This window comes from Gobio gobio (assembly GCF_949357685.1).
Source record: "Gobio gobio genome assembly, chromosome: 8".
Taxonomy (NCBI): Eukaryota; Metazoa; Chordata; class Actinopteri; order Cypriniformes; family Gobionidae; genus Gobio; species Gobio gobio.
The window spans coordinates 4,549,525-4,575,001 of NC_137114.1; the positions used below are offsets into that span (position 1 = coordinate 4,549,525).

Consider the following 25,477-nt stretch of genomic DNA (forward strand, 5'->3'; position numbering starts at 1 on the left):
TAGAATGTTAAGTTCTACTTCTGTAGTTATTTTGGTGAAAGTAACTCAAAAGTAATACAGGAGTAATGTAACACATTATATTTCTGAGATAGTTATATTGTAATTTAACAAATTGCTTTTAAATAACAGTAACAAGTAATCTATAATGTATTACAGTTTGGAAGTAACTTGCACAACACTGCCTATAACTATGTGCTGATTGATTGAGTGTATGATGTGCAAACACTTCTCTCATTATAGTAGTGCACAAGTTAAGAGAAAGCTACAGGATTGGTACATGCAGTCGCTGTCGATAAATAAACCTCACTAACCTCACTCTATCTTAAATTAGCCATGAAGATGTGTTTCTATTTCAGCAGGCAGTAACTACACAGTGTCTGCCAGAACAGGGATGTTTCACAGCAAGAGAACCGTTACTAGAGTACAGTAATGTGCTTTATCTGGTTCATTGCTCTCTTAAGTCAGTTTAACCTTTGTTCTCCATTATGCCATTGAAACGAGTCATGTGATCGCGGTTGATGTTCACCCGAGTTTAATCATTCTATTATGCTATAGTTGTTTACAATTTGTTTGTTTTGAATCCCTAATATTACAGTTTTTCTCAGTCGTTTTTTTATCATGCTGAACATTTGCAAACCAGTAAATTAATTTCTTAAAATAATTATCAAAGTTTGAGACAGAGTGAAACAGCACTGAGTTACAGACGTTAGAGCAAAAGTGTTACAACACTCGCTGATCTCTCCTAAGACAGAAGTTTCCAGTAAAAGTGCACAACATGTATTAGTCTGTATACTTTTTAATTTACTTAAAACCAGTTCAGTCCAGCTGAAGAGCTCAAGCCCAGAGTCCAGCTGTGTGTCTATGAAGAGTGACTGGTCAATGGATGAGCCACCAGTGTTTAAGAGTGAAGACACACAGCCTGATCTCAGGTACTTCATATCTATAAAAGTTATGCTTATAGTATTGTTATTAATATACATCAGTGTAATGAGTTCAGATCCTGTAAGTTTCAGTCTATTAATGATGATCATTGTGCTCTTGTGTAAAGCTCTATGTATTGTGTTGTTAATACATTCACACACTGTAAAAGCTGTTGGTCTGTTACTCAGTTAATGACACAATTACATCAATATCAGTGTGTCTGATTCTTTACCCTCTTCATTCTGGTTTAAGGTCAAATCTTCAATCCAGACCAGTTAAAAACAAAACTGTGTTCACGCCTGTGATTCAACCACAAGACTTTAATGAAAGCATGTCTCCTGGTTTCAGGTAAAATGTAGACTTTTGTTGTTGTTTCATTTTAGGAGCTGCAATGACATCACGCATCACTCAAACACATGATTAATGATTCAAACATTTCAGAAACCGTATGATGTTCTGTGTCCCATAATACAGCAAACAAATCATCCATTGTATGGCTATTTACTTCTCTAACTTGTGTAATAATCTGTTATTATAATCTTACAGCCATGACTCTAAACCTGCTGAAGTCCTCAACAGGTTCAGATCAAATCTGAGGAAGAAGTTTGAGCGTCTGTATGAGGGAACAGCAAAGCAGGGAAACCCAACACTCCTGAATGAGATCTACACAGAGCTCTACATCACAGAGAGTGAGAGAGGAGAGATCAGTAATAAGCATGAGGTGAGACAGATTGAGATACAGTTCAGGAGAGCAGAAACAGAGGACACACCGATCAAATGCAATGACATCTTTAGACCTTTACCTGGACAAGACAAACCCATCAGAACTGTGCTGACAAAGGGAGTCGCTGGCATTGGAAAAACAGTCTCTGTGCAGAAGTTCATCCTGGACTGGGCTGAAGGGAAAGAGAATCAGGACGTCCAGCTCATATTTCCACTTCCTTTCAGAGAGATCAACTTGATGAAGGACAAAACACTCAGTCTTTCAGATCTTCTTCATGTCTTTTTCCCTGAAACCAAAGAAATGGAAATATCCAGTGAAGAATATAAAGTGTTGTTCATCTTTGATGGTCTGGATGAGTGTCGTCTGTCTCTGAACTTTAAGAGCAAAGTGAAACTGTGTAATATATCTGAATCCGCCTCAGTGGACGAGCTGCTGACGAACCTCATTGAGGGGAATCTGCTTCCCTCTGCTCTCATCTGGATCACCTCCAGACCCGCAGCAGCTGATCTCATCCCCTCTGAGTGTGTCCATCGAGTGACAGAGGTACGAGGCTTCAGTGACCCACAGAAGGAGGAATACTTCAGGAAGAGAATCAGTGATCAGAGTCTGGCCAACAGGATCATCACACACCTGAAGTCATCAAGGAGCCTCCACATCATGTGCCACATCCCAGTTTTCTGCTGGATCTCAGCCACTGTTCTAGAGAAGATGATGAGTGAAGCAGAGAGAGGAGAGATTCCCAAGACTCTCACTCAAATGTACACACACTTCCTGATCCTTCAGACCAACATCAAACATGAGAAGGACTATGAGAAGAACGTGACAGATCAAGACATGATCCTCAAACTGGGGAAAGTGGCATATCAGCAGCTTGTGAAAGGCAATGTGATCTTCTATGAGGAAGACCTGAGAGAGTGTGGCATTGATGTGACAGAAGCATCAGTGTATTCAGGATTGTGCACTCAGATCTTCAGAGAGGAGTTGGGCTTGAATCAGGGGAAAGTCTTCTGCTTTGTTCATCTGAGCATTCAGGAACATCTAGCGGCTCTATATGTGCATCTCTCCTGTGCAAACAACAACAGAAATGTGTTTGACTCAATCACTGAACAGAGTTTGCCGTCTAAAGTTAAGGACTTGTTTCAACTCAATTCATCAGAACATGTTTCTTTATCTGAGCTGCATCAGAGAGCTGTGAATGAGGCTCTACAGAGTAAAAAAGGACATCTGGATCTTTTCCTGCGGTTCCTTCTGGGTCTGTCAGTGGAGTCTCATCAGATTCTCCTTCAAGGACTACTGAAACAGACAAGCAGCAGATCTGACAGCAATGGGGAAACAGTTGAGTACATCAAGAAGAAGATCAGGACCATTGACTCTGCAGAGAAATCCATCAATCTGTTCCACTGTCTGAATGAACTGGGTGATCATTCACTAATGGAGGAAATGCAACAGTGTCTGACATCTGGAAGAATAAAGGAAGCCAAACTCTCTTCATCTCAGTGGTCAGCTCTAGTTTTTGTGTTGTTGACGTCAGAGGAGAAGCTGAATGAGCTTGATATTAATAATTTTGTTGGAGAAAACAATGAAGCTGAGAAACTAAAGGTTTTTGAGAAGCTGCTGCTTGTGATTAAAGAATCCAGATCAGTTCAGTAAGTATCTCTGAGAACAATCACTTCACTGTTAAACCATTAAGAAAATAAAAGTTAATAAATCTCCAGAGCTGCAGATGCTGTCCAGAGTTCAGTGGTCAGTATTTTGATGTGACGATGTAAAATTCCTTCAGACATTCAAACAAAGTCCGAGAATTTGCTTATTAATAAATAATTCAGATTTACCAGTTCAATATTCTTACACATAAAGAAGGAATTTAAATATTTACATATTTGTTTTTAAATAAATAACATAAAAGAAATTATGAGCAAACAAACAACTAGAGAAACAGATCATTGATCAAGAAGCTCAGATTTAAAAAGCATTTGATGTATGGTTAACACAGCAGAGTCATACATTTATATTTTACTGTCAGATGGACGATTAAACATTTATTCAACTTTAAGCTAATGTTCAAATAAAACTTCACATTTTAATTTGACTGTGAAATGGACAATTAAGAATCAAATCTCTGAGCATCTGAAATGAGTGCGGGTTCTCTAGTAAAGTGCAGATGTAATGTGTAGCAACGGCTCCACCATAACAATAATAGCAATTTACAGTGAGACATTTATGATTTACAAGTCATTCAAAATATTGGAATGGATTTTCAGTAAATTGATACAAATATTATTCTAGTAATCTATTAAGGCATCTTTACACAGCCGAGTTAATGCGCTCTAAAGCGGCTCTGTGTCTGCTCAAAATTCTGTGTAAAGACACAATGCCGCATTAAAGCAGACTTAAAATATGCCGGGTCTGATCCACCTCGACCCCTAGTATCAAAGGCGATGCTTTTGATTCAGAGTAAATGAACGCGAACTTGTGCTGCCTTAAACTACCCCATTGTCATGACAACCGCCTGTCAGCGTCAGCTCACGCGGCGCGAGAATCAAGAAGCAGGAGACAAACCATCTAGGAATTAAAGTAAAAGAGTCCTGTACTCGCATTTAAATTGAAGCGAATTGGGAATTGAATATCGGAATTATATTCATTTTGGGGAGAGGTGTAAGGTAAGACAACCTGCATGTTTTTATTTGTATTTGTTTAGATTGTGTAGCCCGTTTCGTTTGTGAGCAGAGTCAGCCTCAGCTTGTCAAAAAATGTCCTTTTGTGGTGGTGGTGGTGATGGTAGGCTAAACGTTTAAACTAACATTGTGTTGCTTAGTGTTTTATATCTATGGATTTTATTATAGGCAAGACAAGTTAAGTGTTGATTTGAGAGGCTAAATTGATCAAACGTGGTTAACTCACTGTCGGACGCTTGGTCGTCACTTTAAAAAACATTTTTCTAAATTAACTTAAAGGGATAGTTCACCCAAAAACGAAAATTAGCCCATAATTTACTCAACCTCCCGAAACTACTAGTGTCGCGGAGCTGGAGTGTTACGGATACGTGGTGTTGCCATAGACAATAAATAAATTAATTTGGTAAATAAATATAAACAACATTTATTTATACAACACACAACTATTTACAACACAACAGAGGTTGGCTTTGCTTGAGTTGTTGCTCTGGATTTTGTTGCTTTTAAGAAAAAAAACCAAATTTTTGCCTGTTTAGGTTCGTCACCTTCTCCATTGCATTTTTAAATTTTTACCATTAAAGTTACTACAGGCAAATCCGTGTTTTTTTTTTTTTTTTTTTTTTTTTTTTGGGGGGATATTTCAGGGCTCAATGCTAAGGATTTTTTTCGGGGGTTCAAATTTTTACTTGCCCTGTCAGAATTTTCACTGACCCCACCACAAAAAAAAAACGACAAATAAAATAAAATAGGCCTAATATTGTTTTTGAGCCATATAAGCTTAATAAATAAGGTTATGACTCTAAAAACTAATATCCTAACTCATATATTTTTTTTATATTGTTAAAGACCATCAGTAATAAAATAAGAACAAATAATCAAATTATGAGCAAATGCACTAATAAATACAGCAGAACAAACATATACAAATGAAATAAACAGTTATTTTCATGTAGGTCTAAACTAGATTGTCAGGTACAAAAATAGTAATCAAATGTAAAATATCACTGCATAGTCTGCATAAAATTATATGCCACTGCATATAAATACAGATTAACCCTTATTAAAAGTTATTCAGTCAAGAACAGTGAGTGATTTTTTTTTTTGTCTTTTGTCATCTCAATATTTATATAGCCAATGACAATATTTTCCGGCTTTCCATGTGTGTTCAGTGTTATACGGTAGGGGGCGCTGTAGCGCATTTCCTGCACGAGAACAGAATCTCCTGATCAAAACAGCCGAAGAAGAAGGAACGTGCGCTATCATAAGCAGATGCATTATGTAAAATAACACGATCATCACCATTAAACAGCATATAAATCACAACTGCCTAATGTTATTGAATGAAATGTCAACCCAGGACGAGTTATAGGACTGTCAAGCTTTGGGGTGTTGATGGACTCGATCTACATCTGTGTTTTGTTCATCGTTCGGACGTAACGTTAGTCTTTTACAAAAACGTGATTTTTTTCAGCTTTATGCTCAATGTTGCTTTTTCATGAAACTTGCAACATTCAAGTGTTGATTAAAAAAATTATATATGAAGCTGGAATAAAACAGTGGGTCTGTTCTTTCTTTTGATATATTGCATGTTTAGATATTCTGTGGGCCATTAAAACTTGTGAAAATGACCATAAATGCTGGCGGTGACTGGCAAATTTCATGTTTACGTTCATTTAAAAGACCTAACCGACTATGTTTACGATGATACTAAACAAGACAGTCATTTTGATATAATTTTGTGTGAATATTCGCGCGCTGTGAGACGCGTGGCCGTGCGTGTGTGTGTGTGTGTTGTTGCCCTTCGCGAGTATCAAACTGAGAGAGAGACACTTTCTCGTCTATGAGCGCTTGAATATTTAAATTGCCAAGGCTTAAAAATGCGCAAATGATCAGTTTCCGTGAAGATGCAGCTCTGGGAGTGTCTTTCACGCTGGCACTGAACCATCGGGCAATTCTTATTGTCGACCGTAATGACAAATATTTTTTGTCATTCATTCAGGGGGGGTGGGGGGGGGCGTTTTGGGAGGGCGGGCGCCCCCCCTAAACAATGGTAGGGGAAACACTGGTTTTGAATATCGATGCATCTGCCCTCTTCAGGGAAAACAAGAACGCGCAGTGATCTTAGATCATTTAATCCAGATATTTAAATCATATCCGCAAATTCGTTTGAAGAACCAAATTAGCCAGACATCAGTTATCACGATTAAAAGATCTGGGATCTGTCAAATCATCTCAGATGTATTAAGCGAGGTACGAGGAACAGACCCCTTGTCCGTTCTTGATGTTGTTGTTGTTAAGTTGCCTGTGTATGCCATTCTGTTTCTAGTACTTATTAAAGCTACACTGTGTAACTTGTTTAGTTTATTCTTAGCTAAAAACACTTAGTTCTTTCAAAAATATATGTGCTCATTAATGTATATTTACTTCTTTCAAGTAATAAAGTATTCTCGTAAATTTATAATATGCCATTGAAAATACATACGGGTAAGGGGTTAGAATGCGGGTCGCCATGTTGCCCCTCCATCTAGGGCTGCACGATTAATCGAAAAAAAATCACGATCTCGATTCAAAAATAAATGCGATCTCATTTCTTAATGTTGGCGATTCACTTCCATGTATTTCCCTCAGATCATGCTGCGTTCACGCGTTATTGGTCACACTAGAGCTTGCACACTCACACTCACACAAAAACAAAACACTAACCAATCAATCATAAATCTCCACTTCTCTCCTCTCCCTCATTGGCCACGTTCCGCTGTTACTGACGTGTAACAAGGCGGCAGACCTAAACGGAGTCAGATTTGTAGCGGTAAGAGGAAAAAATGAACCCCAGTGTGAAAAATCCTGGTGGCGACGGTGAGAGTGAGGATGTAATAACAACATTGGTACAGAAAAAAGGAGCACATTCCACCGTGTGGAGCTTTTTCGGGTTTAAACCTGAAGAGTTATTTGCAAACAGTGCTTTTGCATCGCCGCAGCACCGCAAGGTAACACCACTAATCTATACAATCACCTCGAACGTTACCACAAAATACAGTATGAGTTAGCCATGAGAGACAAGGGAGCCACACCACAAAATACCAGCCGCCAGACCACGCAAACTTCCATAACTCAGACGTTGTACGGAGCATCGCCATACCCTCCAAGTTCCCAGCGGCACAAAGATATAACAAAAGCCATTAGAGCTGTCACTTTTTATTTGATATTCGAATATGCATTCAAACATGACGTGAAATATCCTTAATCGAACTATAAATAAACTATCCGGTTTTTAAAGTGCCATGCAGAACGGGTACCCGCGAATATTGCTGAAACGGGTGAAAAACATCCCAACTGTGTCGGATACGGGTCGGGTCGGACAAGGGAGAACACAGGTTTTAAACAGTCATATGCAAACGAATATATATAAAAAAATATATGCATGTACAGTGCCGCCACTCCCATTACGCGCATCACGCGCTGCGCATCGGGCACCAAGTGCTGAGGGGGGCACCACAAGAAAATGCTCTCTCCACCTGTATTTCAAGATGATAAAATAATTTCAAATCCATATTAGTTTATTTGTGCCCGCGCGCCCTCCCAGGAGAATCACAACCGCGCGCAATCTGCCTGCACTCGTCGAGATGGATCCTGCGCAGTTGAAGAAAAAAATAGCCGCAAATGTGGAAGTTCATCACTGAGGAAGCACGCAGATAACTGTGGTAACAAACCAAGCACAAGCAGTTCTATCGAACAAATATAGAAATAAAAAAAATAGAAATAAACAGTAATAAGCATAGATTTACATCTAGTCTGTCTACATTTGTTGTTTCTACATTTTAATTTAATTGTAACTAATTAATTTTATTTAAAATTTATATTCATTTTTTTAAAAGTATAAGATTAAATGAGAATCGTATAAGAGAATCGTGATCTCAATTCCCATGGAGAAAAATCGTGATTCACATTTTAGCAAGAATCGTGCAGCCCTACCTCCATCTTGAAAGTACATACCCGTAAATTCAAGCTTCGCCTTTGGCGTTTTAACACTCGATGGCACCATGTCGAATGTGGACGAGGTCGAACTGGAAGCCATATTAATCTTGGACTAAATCGGCCACCGTAGGAGTTAAAACGAAGTCGGAATTGAGAGGACCAGAAACTAATATTCTCTGGATGGTCATATACCTTTTCACCACTAGATGGGGGAAAATATCACACAGTGTAGCTTTAAATACCCATCTTTGTTTGAAGTCCTGCCTCCTGATTTCCTGCTGCCTAGGCGAATCGTAACACATATGTAGTGAATAGTGTCACTTATTAAAACAAATTTTGTAGAAGACAGACATTTAATATAGTTCAAATAAGAGATTTTATTTTTCCTGATTGAATGATACTTTAGATGTTATATGATCATGTTTTGTGACATTTTAGATCTCAGTCTAATGATCCATCAAACATTAATTTGTGCTTTTAAGTTTGTACTTTCTCTGTAATAATGGATTAATTGCTAAACTGATCTGATCTGAACTGAGAGAGTGAAGAGTGTGTCATTGTTCTCTACAGGTTGAAATATCGTGGTGTCACAGATGAAGGTTGTGCTATTCTGGCTTCAGTTATGAGATCAAACCCCTCACACCTGAGAGTACTGGATCTGTCATGGAGTAAAATAGGAAACTCAGTGACTCTTCTCTCTGATGTACTGGAGGATCCTCACTGTAAACTGGAGATCCTGCGGTAAGATCATATTTGACTCTCACACATGAATCACAATGTAAAGTGTATTTGAAGTGTTCAGCCTCTTTCTGCTGCTGTGAGTTCAGCTGATTGAGCTGTAAATGATTGAACACATGAGCTGCTCCTCAGTCACATGATACTGCAGGACTGAGAGTCACTGAAATACACACTTTCACATCACAAGCAACATTTCAGTCTCTTGACTTTAACCCTTCTGTACCATTTGAGTTGTCAGAAATATCAGTTAACCAGTGTTTGTTCTTGAAATTGAGATTTAAGGCTTCTCATTTAGGGTCATTCATGAACTTATGTGTTTTGACATATACACACAAAATTACTATTACGGTTGTGTTGTTCACGGGTCAATTTGACCCACATATTTTAACTGTGCAGACCTAAAATTATAAAACTTCTTGGAAATATTTTGTATATTTAGTATATTTTTATCTTATGAAGATAGATTGAAAAATTAGGATTTTTAATGTGTGAAAAGTATAGATATTAATAGTTAATTATTTGTACCTGATTGTATAATGTATTTGTTGATAGTGTGATTTTTGGGGAATTGTCTTGAATCCAGTTAGGATTGTAAGCAGAAATCGAACAGTGCATGAGGGTTAAACAGACTCAAGCTCAACAGTCAGAACTGAGAACAATGCAGTTGTGTTCATAGATAAGATCAAAATATTGAATGCATTTGTTGAAGGAGGCAGAACAATAATGCATTTGAAGAATTCAAAATTTTGAAAAGAAAAATGAGAAGGAGATTCAGTAACTCAATGTAATGGGAACAGAGAGAAGCAGGAATATTACAGAGAGGATGAAACAATGTTCAAAATACCAGCAACTGAGAGAAAATCAGATCTCAGGAAGATAGTGTCAAAATCAAAGAGAAACACATTGGGTCTCATTCACTATGCCTGTGTACATCTGAGCAAATCTGGATTCACCAAAAACTCCTACTAAAATGTATTCTACATTGACCAAAGAATGTAGGAACTGAAACAAAAAACACTTTTCTGTGCTTAAGAAGTTTTATTTCATCTTAACACGACTATATATTATATATTATTATGTTTTGTAACCTTACATGTGATTATAAGTAAGTGTTATATATAAGTGTTATAGCTTGAGCTGCGAGGTTTCTCTGAATAACGCAGACGTGTGTGTACAGCTGCTAATGAGAGTCTGTAATCTGGGTGTGTGTAAAAGGTGTTTACTGTGTTTGAACTGGTTTTGAGAATGGCACACCTGGCATTGCTCGAGGATCTGGCCAGAGAGTCTGCATATGTTTGACGAGAGTGACCAAAGGCTGTAAGCAAAGCCCAAATTCACTAACATCAGAACAAGATTAAGAATAAGCTAGATAAAAAAATTGTAGAATAACTTTAAATTGGCTTGAAAAAGCATAGCCAGAAAGTTTGAAATAGTTTGAAAAGTGTGAAATAGTTTGAGTTTTAGTTAGTAGTTTAGAAAGGTTAGATAGGTAGTTTGCTAGGGTGTTGCTATGCGGTTGCTAGGGTACTCGGGTGGTTGCTAAGGTCTTGCTGTGTGGTTGCTAGGGTACTCAGGTGGTTGCTAGGGTGGTTGCTATGCGGTTGCTAAGGTACTTGGGGTGGTTGCTAGGGTCTTGCTATGTGGTTGCTAGGGTACTCGGGGTGGTAACTAAGGTCTTGCTGCGTGGTTACTAGGGTACTCAGGTGGTTGCTAGGGTGGTAACTAAGGTCTTCCTGCGTGGTTGCTAGGGTACTCAGGTGGTTGCTAGGGTGTTGCTATGTGGTTGCTTGGCCACTTGGGTGGTAGCTATGGTGCTCTGGGTGGTTGCTATGAGATGGATAGAAATAGTCAGATGAGATAGATAGATAGATAGATAGATTTGGTTTGAATCTGCCTTTTGCCGAACTCGCTCCCTTTCCCATCACATATTAGATCGGAAAGGCATTTATTTAAAAAAAAAAAAATAAAGCGTCTAACATGTGTTTAACAATAAGTGTTTATCGTTTAGGGGTAGGTAAACAGACATGTACTGAATTAGAGATGATAAAAGTGAGTGGTCCAATATCATTGATCGTAAAAGTGGGTGGGTCTTGTCCCGTCCCCACACAATGGTTCCGACGCCCATGAGTTGTAGCATGGCCACATAATGGGGTTTATATCCATGTATGGTTGTTCTGTAGAAATAAGAACACTTTATTAACCCTGTATGATTTTATTTTTCCCTTATGGATTACTGTGTTTGAGCCCTACACCGGTTATCGCGAGATGTTATGTAACTGATTACGTCAGTCTTTGCGGGGGTGATTGAGAAACGCGGTTACACCTGTAAGGGAGGAAAAGGGGGAGAGCGGAGTGGTGAACTGGTGGTGGTGGATAAACTGTCCTGGCTCTTCCTCATTGGCAACTGTTGTTGCTGTCTCGCTGTGGAGTACATTTTTTTGACTATTTTTGCTTGGATGACTCACCTTTGAGGACTTTGAACAGTTGGACACAACAAAAATATTCTGCTATCGGACAATGCATACCGGTGAGACTGATCTTGTATTTATGCGACTCTGGACTAATTACGCACACACACACACTCCCAAGTGCAATTTTCTATCGAGATTTGCTTGTATTTGGATGTTTGTTATTAATGGGGTTGGAATATTGAAAATGGCCTTGTAAATACACCAGGGTTTATCAACGTATTATTGTTTGTTGTGGGTTATTCATAAGCATCACTTGACGAAACAGGCGCTCTATTTTTATATAGTGTACCACCATATAGTGGATTGTTACAGAGTTTAGAGTTCAAAGATTGACGGTTTTGAAGTCAAAAGTGAGAGTGTGTGAGTAGACAGACAGACAGACAGATATATGCTATGTAGTTGTCAAGGTAATTGTTGCTAAGGTGTTGCTATGCAGTTGCTACGGTATTCTGGGGGGTTGCTAGGGTACTCAGGGTGGTTTCTAGGGTGTTTCTATGCAGTTCCTAGGAGTGGTTGCTATGCAGTTGCTAGGTTCTCAGGGTAGTTGTTACGGTGTTGCTATGCGGATGGTATGGTTTTATATGTGTGAGAGAGAGAGAGAGAGAGAGAGAGAGAGAGAGAGTGTATGAGAGTGAGTGAGTGTGTTTCTATCTATGATGACTAGATAGATAGAAACACACACACACTCACTGTGTGTGTGTGTGTGTGTGTGTGTGTGTGTGTGTGTGTGTGTGTGTGTGTGTGTGTGTGTGTGTTGTGAATTAGGCAGAGATTATTCATGAGAAGTTCTCCTGTGTGTACCAACACTAAATAATCCACTCAATTATTAGTGAATGAGAGCCAGTGTCAGTGTTTTGAAGGGTTTGAAGAGGAACTCAGGGAGATAAAGGAAAGAGGAGGCGTTAACATTCAGATCACATCTTATGATACATTATTGAGGTGGAGTTGGTCCGGGTGTGCCGGCTGGAACACCAAAGTCGGAGAAGGAATCCAGTTCAACAGATTTATTGGTACAAAGTATATGCAGAGGGGGAGCCAGGATATAGTGGTTTGCATTAATCAGTATCTCTGTTCACATACAGGAGATGAACATGAATACTAGTGCAGAATGGTATCGTCTGTTGCTTTATGTCCATAGAAGTGCATTAGCATATGCGTGTGGTCTGTAACAAACAAATAAAGGATATGTTCTAACAAACAATGCTTCTTCTTATCACGATTACACTCATAACAACAACATAAATGCCATTAATAAGCTACTGGCTTCCCTCAAACATAAACACAATGTGTCACTTGTATATAACAAAATAGGGCTTTATCAAACATTATAAACAGCTTGCATTATTACACTACACTGGATGAGCACTCAAGTGCTGCTATATTTCACATTAGCGGCCATTTTGTATCATTATTCCTTTAACATCTCTATTAAGAGAACAGCAATCAACTTAGCTTGATTAACAGTGAAATCTACAATACTCCCTTTCTCTCTGGACACACACAGCTTTAAACACTCAAAGTGATCTAATGATGACCATATAACTGCGGTCTGACAGGGAATCTGTGTGGCGATAGCGGATACGAGACTGATCGCGTGTGCACAGCCTCCACCGAATGCACTGCGTTCAGACAAAATAAAGGAAGGGAGGAAAGTGCTATTGTGCACCATAAACTGTCCACTGTTAATGAGACTTTCACACAAAAAGTCAATTTCAGCTTGAAACAGACTTGATTTTGGAGTTGACTGGGATGTAATAACTGTTTTCAAACAGCTTTTCAAAGGAAAGATAAAACATTCGTTTTTAAATCCTGCATAGAATGAAATAAGTTGACAAAAGTTTGTGGTTTTCTTTTGAAATGTTTAATGTATTAAATTCATGTCTCGCAAACAAATCACTACTTCATACATATTGTTACAGATATAAATAACTGAACAATACACTGTTGTAAACGCTGTCATTAATTAAAATAGATTTAGCATTAGACAAAAATACAGATCCTGATCCATCAAACTTATTGATTTGTGCTTTAAGTTTGTACTTTCTCTGTAATAATGGATTCTCTGATAAACTGATCTGATCTGAACTGAGAGAGTGAAGAGTGTGTCATTTTTCTCTACAGGTTGATTTATTGTGAGATCACAGATGAAGGTTGTGCTGCTCTGGCTTCAGCTCTGATATTAAACCCCTCACACCTGAGAGATCTGGATCTGTCTGGGAATAAAATAGGAAAATCAGTGACTCTTCTCTCTGCTGTACTGAAGGATCCTCACTGTAAACTGGAGATACTGTGGTAAGATCATCTCTCTCATAGTCACACGTGTCTTTGTAATCAGTAAAACATGTCCTTTAATGTACATTTTAGGTCTAAAATCATCTTGTCAAGTAAAATGTTATGTAAAGTCACTAAATCTCAGGACAATTGACTCTGATGACTGAAGATGAAGTTAATTTTATTCATCTTCATCACATCGCATGACATTTACTGAAGGTTCAGTTGCTTCTGTTTAGTTTGATTGAAACTCATTTACTTGGCTCTGTCTGTGTTAAAGTTTTTTTTGGCATCTTATTTATACTTGTTTTGAGCTCATTGTGTTCTCATAGATGTCATATCATGTCATTTATTAAAATTCATTTAACTGTGAAATACAGTGAACGACTGGAGGTGAACCAGTAGACAGACAGTGTGAGTAGACAGACAGTGTGAGTAGACAGACAGACAGATATATGCTATGTAGTTGTTAAGGTAATTGTTGCTAAGCTGTTGCTATTCAGTTGCTAAGGTATTCTGGGGGGTTGCTAGGGTGTTGCTATGCAGTTGCTAGGAGTGGTTGCTATGCAGTTGCTAGGGTCTCAGGGTAGTTGTTACGGTGTTGCTATGCGGATGGTATGGTATTCTGTGTGTGTGTGTGTGTGAGTGTGTGAGAGAGAGAAAGAGAGAGAGTGTGTGTGGGAATGAGTGTGAGTGAGTGAGTGAGTGAGTGAGTATGATGACTAGATAGAAAGAAAGAAAGAAAGAAAGAAAGAAAGAAAGAAAGAAAGAAAGAAAGAAAGAAAGAAAGAAAGAAAGAAAGAAACTAGTGCTGGGCGGTATACCGGTTCATACCGAATACCGGTATTTAGGGGTTCAAGCATGAAATGCTGAAACCCTATTGTAATTGTAAGGATTCGTAAAACGCATCGTGCAGGCCAAACCGTAAGGCCTAGAGACATGAAACCTGGCCAGATGGTAGGCCTCAGTTTGGGGACAACCTATCAGAGTATGACCCCGAATGGCCCATAGGTGGCGCTACAGAAACCAAAAGTTCAAAATTGCTCATAACTCTTAGACTGTTTGTCTCAGGATCAAGTGTCTTATATCGTTGGAATCCTTGGCTCAAGGCAGACAAAATGGCTATCTCCGATTTGCTCGCCCTTCAGGCGCCAATTTCGAGTAAATTGCATTTTTTTGAAAAACCTATTTTTGCAAACTTCTCCTAGGTTTTTGGCCTGATCGGAACCAAACCACTGCAAGACTATTCTCTGGAGTCTGACAATCAATAATCACCTAAAAAATTCAAAATTTAAATTAACGGTCGATAAGGGGAACCAAAATCTTTGATTGCACCAGGGCCATTTTTACTAAAATGGTTATAAATTGTCAACGGAAAGAGATTTTTTTGCTAAACTTGGGATACATCTTCATGAGCTCAATCTGAGATCACTTGAAAAAAATCGCAACAATTGGCCACTAGGTGGCACTATAAAATGGTTTTAACTTGTGAATGGAAAGAGATATTTTCGCAAAACTTGGGACACATGTTCATGAGCTCATTCTGAGGTCACGTGAAAAAAATCATGACAATTGGCCCCTTGGTGGCGCTATAAAATGGTTATAACTTGTGAACGGAAAGAGATATTTTTGCTAAACTTGGGACACATGTTCATAAGCTCAGTCTGAGTTGACATGAAAAAAATTGTGACAATTGGCAACTTGGTGGCACTATAACAGTGGAAAAAATCATGAAAATATCTATAAGCGCACCCAACCGTTAGTCTACTGAAAATTGGCATGCAGTGTCTTTGTCCAGGGTGCCATGATAGTCTATGAGAATATTGGTGTATCTAAAAAAAACTCAGTATACGTCATTGGCACAATGCCTTGAAGGAGCCTTAGAAGTTTCAAGCCCGTGTTTTTTTCACAGGACTGACCTCCTAAGAATCTTTGCCGAGTTCAACAATACCAAACATACCAGGTTTTGCCTTATGGTTTTAAGTGTCATTTAGAGCTTTAAAAAATTGTGGTTATCTTCAAAGCCGTTAGTCTGATCGAGACAACAACAAAAAAACTAAGGAAATTTGAAAACATAGATAAATGGCTAAACAATAATGCCAAAATGTTAAAATTATGATCGGAACTGACAAAAAAATAAATTAAATCCAATCAATTTCACCCATGGATCATTTTGATGCTCTCACATGTTTGAAACGAACAATGATGGATTGTGATGAAATTTGTTTTGAATTGGGACTGGCGAATCCCCGTCCATACTGTCAATGACCGTTTGCAAAGACCCGCCCACTTTAGTTACTGTTGCTATGTCTGACAAGCGACGCCACTCTCACACCACACCAAGTTCTCACGCAGTGAAAAAATACATTGCGGATCAGAGAAAAGACTGCACGCTGACAGACGAGTACTTTTGATATGAAACAAAGTCTCACCTTTCAAATGTAGTCATTTTTTAGAGACATTTAAACAATAAATGCCATTTTGTGACTCTTTAATGTGTCTGAGAGATCGTTGTAGACTCAAGGCTCAGTTAAAGGTGCTTGTGAACCGATCATCTCTTCCTTCTAGTTAATTTATATAATTAAAATAAACATGAAGGAACATAAAAGGAATGTTGTTTTAAAGTTCTAAGACGTCAGTACACTTTGTTTTTCAAATTTAAATCCTCCTATGTTAATCTACTAACTCTCCTGACTGCTTTGTTGGACAAAATGGCGGATTATGATTAGTCAGATCACCTGTCAATCAAACTCCCTGCGAAGGGTCAATTGAGAATGCCCCTGCGCACAATCCTGATCTAATCGACAACTTTGCAGTTGCACATAGTAAAGCCCGGAAAACCCCGCTATAATTTAAGAGAGCATCTTTTTCATGTATTTGGACCTAGGTCTAACAATGTGTTATGGTGCGCTGTCACCAGTGGGGTTTTTTTTGTTGGTTTTTTTTGGTGAGCGTAGGCTCCTCCTGATTTTGTTAGTCATCTCATCTCTTATATGCTGTGTATGATCATATCCTGTCCTATTCATGGTAGACTACTCGCGGACATTGCTTCATCAAGGGGCCCGCCTTGATAATCCTACTTAAGGGCCCGGTGTTGGCTCGTTACGCCACTGAATATAATTGTCTAAACTCCTAATCAAAATTACATATTTACAACAAATTTGACACATATATATGGGCACACTTTGAGTACTACTAATAAAAGTGGTGGAGATCAGGCAAGACTATAAGAAGACTCAGGCAAAACGTGCTATAACTGTAAAAACGCTTTAAAACCATATATTTCCTATGGTAAACTGCCTGTATTGGCTGTAAATTGACTTTTTCATCTATTACGGCAGTTGTTAAATGCTTGCTAAATAAAACTTAATGTCTTTTGATGCTTGTGTGCTTCAAGGCCTTAAAGGCCTTAACTGCTTGAACCCCGATAAATGCTGCTTGCAGCTTTAATTATTTTTGTTATGATGTGAATTTTGATGATACCGCAATACCGGTATGTGTCGCTTAAACAACGTTCGGAACGCGGCGCAGCGCGTCATTGTTAGAGAGGGGACGCATTTCACTGTTGCACACTAGTGAGAGCAGTCAGAGCACAGCTGAGATCGCATTACAGCCTATGGCTGAATCTGAAATTGCCCCCTATACCCTCATTCACTATTCCCTACGTTATCACTTTATTTGAAGGAGTGAATGAAAACGAGTGTGTGAAGTCGGACCACCGTTGTGTGTACATCGGCTGTACACTCGTTATTGCGGTGCGATGTGGGATAGAATGAGTGCACTCAATAACGCCACTATGGTTTCGGACACCACTACAAAGCGCTGTCCCCTCCAAATAATGCCCTATTTGAGGTTATAGGGGGCGATTTCAGATTCAGCCCTTGATTACAGAGGAGAATTCAAACTACACGCGGCGCGCGCGATAGAGAGTGGTTTCTGCGCAGAGCGCCGTGATGAGATTAACAGCGTTCTCCACATGGATCATATTATAGCACATAGACCGGAGCGAGCGTGTTTAAGTTTTTAATGGACATATTTCATAGACATAGTGCTCTAAACATGATCCAGAAGCGTGTATCCGCACATATTTCATCATGTCTTCTTCAAATGAAATGTGCACTGATTTGGCTACAGTGATACAACCATAAGCTACATCTGATCACGACAGCGATGACACGATGGAATATTCTGCTATACAAAAGACAATGGATGATGTAAATTAATAAATAAACTGACAATTCAAAAAAGTAAGTGCTTTATTCTTTCTGTGTTAAACTGATGAGTGTCATTTGTTCAGAGAGTATTGAACATATCCGCATTTCTCCATCATTTTGGCAGTTTGTTGTTATATAGGGTTAGATCTTTAAAATGCTCAAGGTGCCCTCAACTCTGGTTTTCTCTCTCACTCCCAGGTCATATTTTAATATTCATGTGCCTGTAATGAGTGTGTTGCAAGTTGTTTTATCGGTTGTCTCTCCATAGCATCATTTTGTGGGGCTTTGCAAACCTTTATTAACTCTAGTGTGGAGTTTTTCTACAATATTCACTCGTCATGACAGTAAAATAGGGCATTCTAGTCAATCTATTGCAGTATTTCCTCTCTTAATCAGTAGAAAATGTGGTTAACACCCTGTCATGCATAGGGGGAAAAAATACCGTAATATACCGTGAAACCGATATAATTTAGAAAAATACCGTGATATACATTTTTGGTCTTATCGCCCAGCACTAATAGACACACACACACACACACACACACACACACACACGTTGGTGCAACAGCATTATGAGGACTCTACATAGGCGTAATGGTTTTTATACTGTATAAACTGTATATTCTATCCCCCTACACTGCCCCTGCCCCTAAACCTAACCCTCACAGGAGACATTCTGCATTTTTACATTTTTAATAAAACATTGTTTAATATGTTTTTAAAGCGATTTGATTTACGGGGACATTTGAAATGTCCTCATAAACCACCTTGATGTTGTAATACCAGTGTAATACCCATGTCATTATACAAATTTGTGTCCTCATAAATCACATAAACAAGCACACACACACACACACACACACACACACACACTCTCACTCACTCACTCACTCACTCACACACACACACATACCCTCTCACTCACACATTCACACACTCTCACTCACTCACACACACTCATACACTCTCACACACATACCCTCTCACTCACACATTCACACACTCTCGCTCTCTCTCACACTCACTCACTCACTCACTCACTCACTCACTCACTCACTCACTCACTCACTCACACACACTCATACACTCTCACACACATACCCTCTCACTCATACATTCACACACACACTCTCTCTCTCTCTCTCTCTCTCTCTCTCTCACACACACTCACACTCACTCATACATTCACACACACTCTCTCTCTCTCTCACACACACACTCACACTCTCTCTCTCTCTCTCACACACTCATACACTCTCACACACATACCCTCTCACTCACACATTCACACACTAGGGCTGTCAAAATTGCTCAAAAATGACGTTCGAATATTCCCTCTAAAAAAAGCACGAATATTCGAACTATTCGAACATCTGGTTGCGCATTTTATCAATGACGTAATCTCAATTTTATCAATGGCGTTTTATCAATGACGACGCAATAATATTTATTGACGTAATGCGCGTGCATTACGTCAATAACAGGACAAATGAATACAAAGACACATAACTACTTATATAGGTAGTCTATTTAAGTTTAGATATATTTGACAACGTATTACCTACACAAAAACAAGTAAATCAACTAATGGCTAAAGACCGCAGACCTCACTCTCTCTCTCGCTGTCTCTCTCTCTCTCTCTCTCTCTCTCTCTCTCTCTCTCTCGCCCTCACGCTCTCTGCTCATAACGGCTTAAATGAACAAACACATTTTGAGGCTGATCAAGAGTTTTGTGCAAGCAATTTAAGGTCGCGACCATAGACTGTAAGGTCGCGACTCTTGTTCCAAATATAGCAGGCTTCATTCAGTGATTGAAACAAATATTAATTTAAGTTTTAAAGCATATTATTGAACGCTCCGAGCGAGCTGTGCTGTGGTAAACATGGAACTTTTCCTTGACATGAAACGGTAAATAATCAAACCAGTGGAAGCAGTGCATTTATCCTTCATTCATGCAATATCTCTTCAGTCAGTACCTCGGTTCCATTGCTTGACTGAACTCACTGAAGCCGCCTCATCCACGACACTGATCGCTCTCATGTCCTTACAAATGAACAACATTAATTTCTCCGTTATGGCCTCTTGTCGTGTTGCAGACAGAGAGCTTGTGGCGGGCGATGCAAAGTAAGGCTGGTCCAGTTTGCACATACAAATTAGTTGCTTATATTTACAAAACGAGCCTACAAAAGCATAAAAAAGCCCGTTTAATAAAGAAAAGTTCAGGAAACTAAGTGAAAACTCACTAAAGTGTTTAGTGAAATTAGGAAACATTTAGATATCATAAATTGAGTTGTATAACGTTACATTTCTACATACATTTTGTTCTCATGTCACAAGTAATATCAAGGTTTATTTTGATCTGTTTTACATGATTCTTTTGTAGTGTGGTTTTCGGTGAAGTGTACTAAAATAAATATCGTCACCTGTGTACATTAGCCCACTTCTCGACGCTTTTCCTGATAGTTTATAGAATAATTACTCCGAGTCGCCATCTGTCGTTTCAAAGAAAAGCACAACGGCGAGCGCGTCAAATATAAACGCCTCGTCCGTTTGGGGAGGAGCGCGCGCAGTCAGTGGAGGCTCGCACTCTGGATACGGGCCAAAGCACACGCGCTAGCGCGCCCACTCGCAAAGCAGACAGCCACGCCTCTACTACCGCGGGCGTTTTTCCCCCCACATTTTTTTATTTATTCGAATATTAATTTTCACCTTCGAAATTCGTTTTTTAAAAACTATTCGAATATATATTCTAATTTAGAATATTCGTTGACAGCCCTATCACACACACACACACACACACACACACACTCTCTCTCTCTCACTCACTCACTCACTCACTCACTCACTCACTCACTCACTCACTCACTCACTCACTCACTCACTCAGAGTGATAGATTGATAGAAAGATTAGAAATATTAGATAGAATGGAAATTTAAGGCCTAGTCCACACGTACAGTGTTTTTCCTCCTCCGTTTTAAAAAACAATCGCGTCCACACAAGCACAGTTTAAAAAAAATCTCTGTCCACATGAAAACGCAAAACTGCGCTATGATTGGCTGCCTGATTTCCACATGGGTCTCATCCAGGGCACCGATGCACTGAGGGATGCCATGGGCTCAGTGAAACCCTTCTACAAGTTGCTTTACTTTGGACTCAGTGACAGGTAACTGTATATACACAGGGGCAGGGCCCAAGTGGACTGTAATAGCTTCACACACTTGCCTTACTATGTTGTATTATTGCATTCTGGCGCCTCTGTTCTGCAATACAATGAGCAGGGCTTAAAGTATCCCGGCACCGTGCCGGATTTCCGGCGTGCTGCGTTTGGCTGCGGAGAATAATTCTATAAATAAAAAACAGTGTTGATATCACGTTCGAGTTCATGAGTTCGCCTACCAATAGTTTGAGAGTAACATGCAGAGTCAGCTGGCATTGGTGTTGATGTCGCCGACGAGCACACACTTCCAGCCAATCAGCGATCACCAGGCAGACGCGCTCATTCATGACTGAAGGGTTTTTAGCGCGATATCTTGTAGCTGTATCAAGTGATCGCAATGCTAAAGTGGCATAAATATACAGTTGTATCTGCATAAAGAAGTTGTATCTGTATTAGAGCAAAGTGTGGGAGAGTGATCCAGCGTGGATTAAACCTCTTTATAAACATAACCAACTCTGAGAGCCCAGTAGAATGGCTTTAATTGAATGACGAATAAGTGACTATGACTCCTGTCCATCATCGTGTGCACTGACCAGGACATCTGCAAGTTTTAAACCGTAGACTGCGCTGTACTCCTCCTCCACAGCTGCTGAAAGAGCTTTGAGTCGACCATTATTCAGTTTTGACTGATCAATGCATGACGCATTTTGGCAGTGGTGTGTGAATTAACGGGTGTGAAACAGTGGCTTAGCCATAATTTTATTTTTGAAGGGTCCAATCTAAAAAATAGGGGACCGCTATATATTATATAGGCTATATATATATAATTCAATAATTTAGCCTACTTCATTTTGTTATCACGGGAAATGATGCGCTCGAAATGTGAATAATTGTCTGTCCATTATTTTGCGTGACCATAAAGAAAAATGCCACGTCAATATTGAAAATGTTTGCATCTTAAACCATGAGGGCAGGCCAGTGGATATCATATCACAATGTGCAAACTTTGCGCGAGAGTTATGCTGGTGAGGGTCTTCAACGGCAGTCAATTATTCAAAGTGAAACTAACCGTTTATCTGACGCTGCATCACGGGCGCATATTCTATTAGAGATGACGAGATATTAATCAAATTTATTTTTTTATATTTCACTAGTGGCCTATTGTGGGGGGTGAAAATCTATTTTCGTGAATCGAGAAGTGATGTGTGCTTGACAAGCTTACACCTCTGTTTGCCGCTGTGCGCTCAATCCATTATTTTATTTTAAGCAATCAGTAATCTGGGGGGCCGGACATGTAAATGAAGGGGCCTCGTGGCTATGGCCCTGGTGTGAAATGCAGGATTTTTTGTTGCTTTAACCCCTGAATGAGATAACTGCGCATGTATCTGTACACATGTGATAAGCGCTGTTAGCAGAGTTATTGAACGCTATACGTCCATTGCATTGTCACAGTGTTTTGGGTTGTGTTTCATGTTCATGTTTTTGAGTTTGTCATGTTCAATGTCATGTTTCTCAGTTTATCTTGTTCACTGTTATGTTTCTGAGTGTGTCATGTTCACTAAATCTCAGCACAAATGACTGAAGATGAAGTTAATTTTATTCATCTTCATCACATCGCATGACATTTACTGAAGGTTCAGTTGCTTCTGTTTAGTTTGATTGAAACTCATTTACTTGGCTCTGTCTGTGTTAAAGTCTGTTTTCATCTTATTTTTACTTGTTTTGAAATCCCATGAGCTCATTGTGTTCTCATAGATGTGAGGTCATGTCATTTCTGAAATAAATTTAACTGTGAAATACAGTAAACGACTGGAGGTGAACCAATAACCTGATCTAATATCAGTTGAAGAATGATGTGCACAATAATTTATCTGACTTCAGTATAATTAATCTGACTCCATTACAGTTGTTGTTAATATGAAACGTCTTATTGTTTGGAGGTAAAAGTCTTACTTAAATCTGATAGGGAAAAAAAAAAGATTTAACCTGAACGTCTAGATAACATTAATGTGTAAATAGTGAGGATCAACACACTGGTCTGCAGGATCATCAGTTTCAGCCTATTTCCTCCAAGATCAGTTTAATTTCTTCTGATATCCTGTGCAAAGCTTTTTTTAAGGAAATTAATGAAAGTGGAATACAAGCACCAAAGATCATAAAACTGGAGGTGAATGGGTGATGATCCAGAGGAAATGAAGCTCATTAACATGATCTCAATGCATGTGTAGGCTGTAGTTCTTACATGAAGACTTTGAATATCTCTATTGAGTTTTTTACATTTCTATTCAGTTTATAAGCTGCCAGATGAGACCAAACATTACAGATTTATGTGTTTGATCACAAGAGTTAATCAATTATATGTAACGGGGAACACGTGGGTCTCCTGTAGGATGTCCTGCAAATGTCCTCCTGTAGGAGTGTATTAGAGGAGCAAGAGACTGTTTCTCCAGTCTGTGTGTTCAGTCCTGAAGCACATGACAGTTTCAAACAGCTCCATTGAGCATCAACATGCATAAATCTCCTTCTATCAGCAGCAGTGTGTGACAATGCCTCATTATATCTCCTCTCCTGATCTGAGACCAGAGGGAGCAACAAACTACAGACACTTGAACTACAATTCAGACTGTGTAATTGTTCTCTACAGGTTGAATGAATGTGAGATCACAGATGAAGGTTGTGCTGCTCTGGCTTCAGCTCTGAGATCAAACCCCTCACACCTGAGAGAACTGAATCTGCAACTGAATAAAATACACGAATCAGGAGTGAAGTGTCTCTCTGATCTGAGGGATGATCCACATTATAAACTGAAGAAACTAGGGTAACAATGTTTTTTTTACAATTTCCATCATTATACTTTCATTTAAATTTCAAATGGCTGTTTTACTCACTAGAAATAAAAATATATTTGTAATGGAGTGTAATGATAATTTCTGATGGTTCTGTATCAGCTGTCCGTTGTGTGAAAGTGACCTTTCTTGACCTTTTGATTTTGTGAAGTGGCTTTGAGCATCAGATAGAAGCTATGGCATCATATTTGAGAATTAATTGATAAAGCTTATCTAGTTAGTGATACATTTTCTTATGAAAAGATGTGACAGACGTAATGTCTAATACTGCATTTGTGACTGTGTGTGTGTGTTTTATTTTAGGTATTAGAGGTCAGTCTGATCTTCTGCTGATCATATGATGGTGAATAAGGTCCACTTCAGAGACTCAAAGTCAACAGAATCAACAGAGACTGAAGATAAAGTGACTTCACTGTTATAAATTAAGACTTAATTTAGATTTCAACGATCCTCTGACAGACATGATGAGGCGGCAGTGAAACCTTTTATTTCACAGCAGCAAATCACAGTTTCTCATTCACAGATTAACCATTTTATTTCTATAAACACACAGTATAAACTCTAAAGGTCTGTGTTTTGTTACAGAGAGAATATAGAGCCTGAATGTGTGTTTGTGTTGGACCAGTAGAGGGAAACAAAGACTAATGAAAGATTTATTTATCATAATAATGGAAAATAAACAGTTCAAGCTCACTTTTGGAAAACAAACAATGGAAGCTTGAGTGTATAATGTTATATATATATATATATATATATATATATATATATATATATATATATATATATATATATATATATATATATATATATATATATATATATATATATATATAATGTTCGGTTTTTTTTTTACCAGTAAGTTTGTTTATTTAAAAAATATTATTAAATGCGTACAATATGAATAACCTATGTTAGAGAATAATTGTGTAGTATAGAACTGTGTTCCTGCTCATCTGAACCATGATCTGAACACACACAAATGCTGCAAGACAGAACCAATCAATCACAGAGAGAGTGTTCGCTCACTGCTGACGCTGTATTCAAACAGGGCTGAGTTTCCCAAAAGTATCATAAGAAACGATAGCCTGACAAGCCAGACCCACATCAAGATGGTCTGGGAACACACCATTGGCAGGGCTCAATCCGAGGGGCGGGACAAACGGTTGTCTTTCAAATTCCCTCTGCACGCAATAGGATAGTGCTACAACCAACCAGAGCAACAGAAGGTGAAGCGGAGCTTTTTGATAGATTAAACTTTCGCCGAATCCGGTCGGCAAAACTCGGAACACATCTAGAAATTTCGATAGGTGTAAACCAAGTTCTGGGTGTCCTGCTCTGCCTTTGAGAAAATGAGAGCTCAGACGAGCCAATCTGGAATCTTCCCTGTATGTCGTCATACGGTTACCAAGCTTTCAAATGTGCCATCACTTTTTATTTCGATGATGATTCAATGACTTAATGATGACAACATAATGTTGATTTAA

General features: G+C 38.8%; 1 protein-coding gene across 2 annotated transcripts in view; it reads left to right on the forward strand.

Moving 5' to 3' along the window:
* The window catches only part of LOC307130998 (NACHT, LRR and PYD domains-containing protein 3-like), a 33,045-nt gene extending 8,352 nt beyond the window's left edge, over positions 1-24,693 (forward strand). For both annotated transcript variants that reach the window (XM_079824363.1, XM_079824364.1), the window contains exons 4-10: positions 816-929; positions 1,174-1,269; positions 1,468-3,291; positions 8,866-9,036; positions 13,626-13,796; positions 23,792-23,965; positions 24,297-24,693. In XM_079824363.1, the coding sequence (XP_079680489.1) occupies positions 816-929; positions 1,174-1,269; positions 1,468-3,291; positions 8,866-9,036; positions 13,626-13,796; positions 23,792-23,965; positions 24,297-24,303 (2,557 nt within the window). In that variant the 3' untranslated portion in view covers positions 24,304-24,693. The remainder of the gene's footprint in view (positions 1-815; positions 930-1,173; positions 1,270-1,467; positions 3,292-8,865; positions 9,037-13,625; positions 13,797-23,791; positions 23,966-24,296) is intronic.
* Positions 24,694-25,477: the final 784 nt, after the last annotated feature.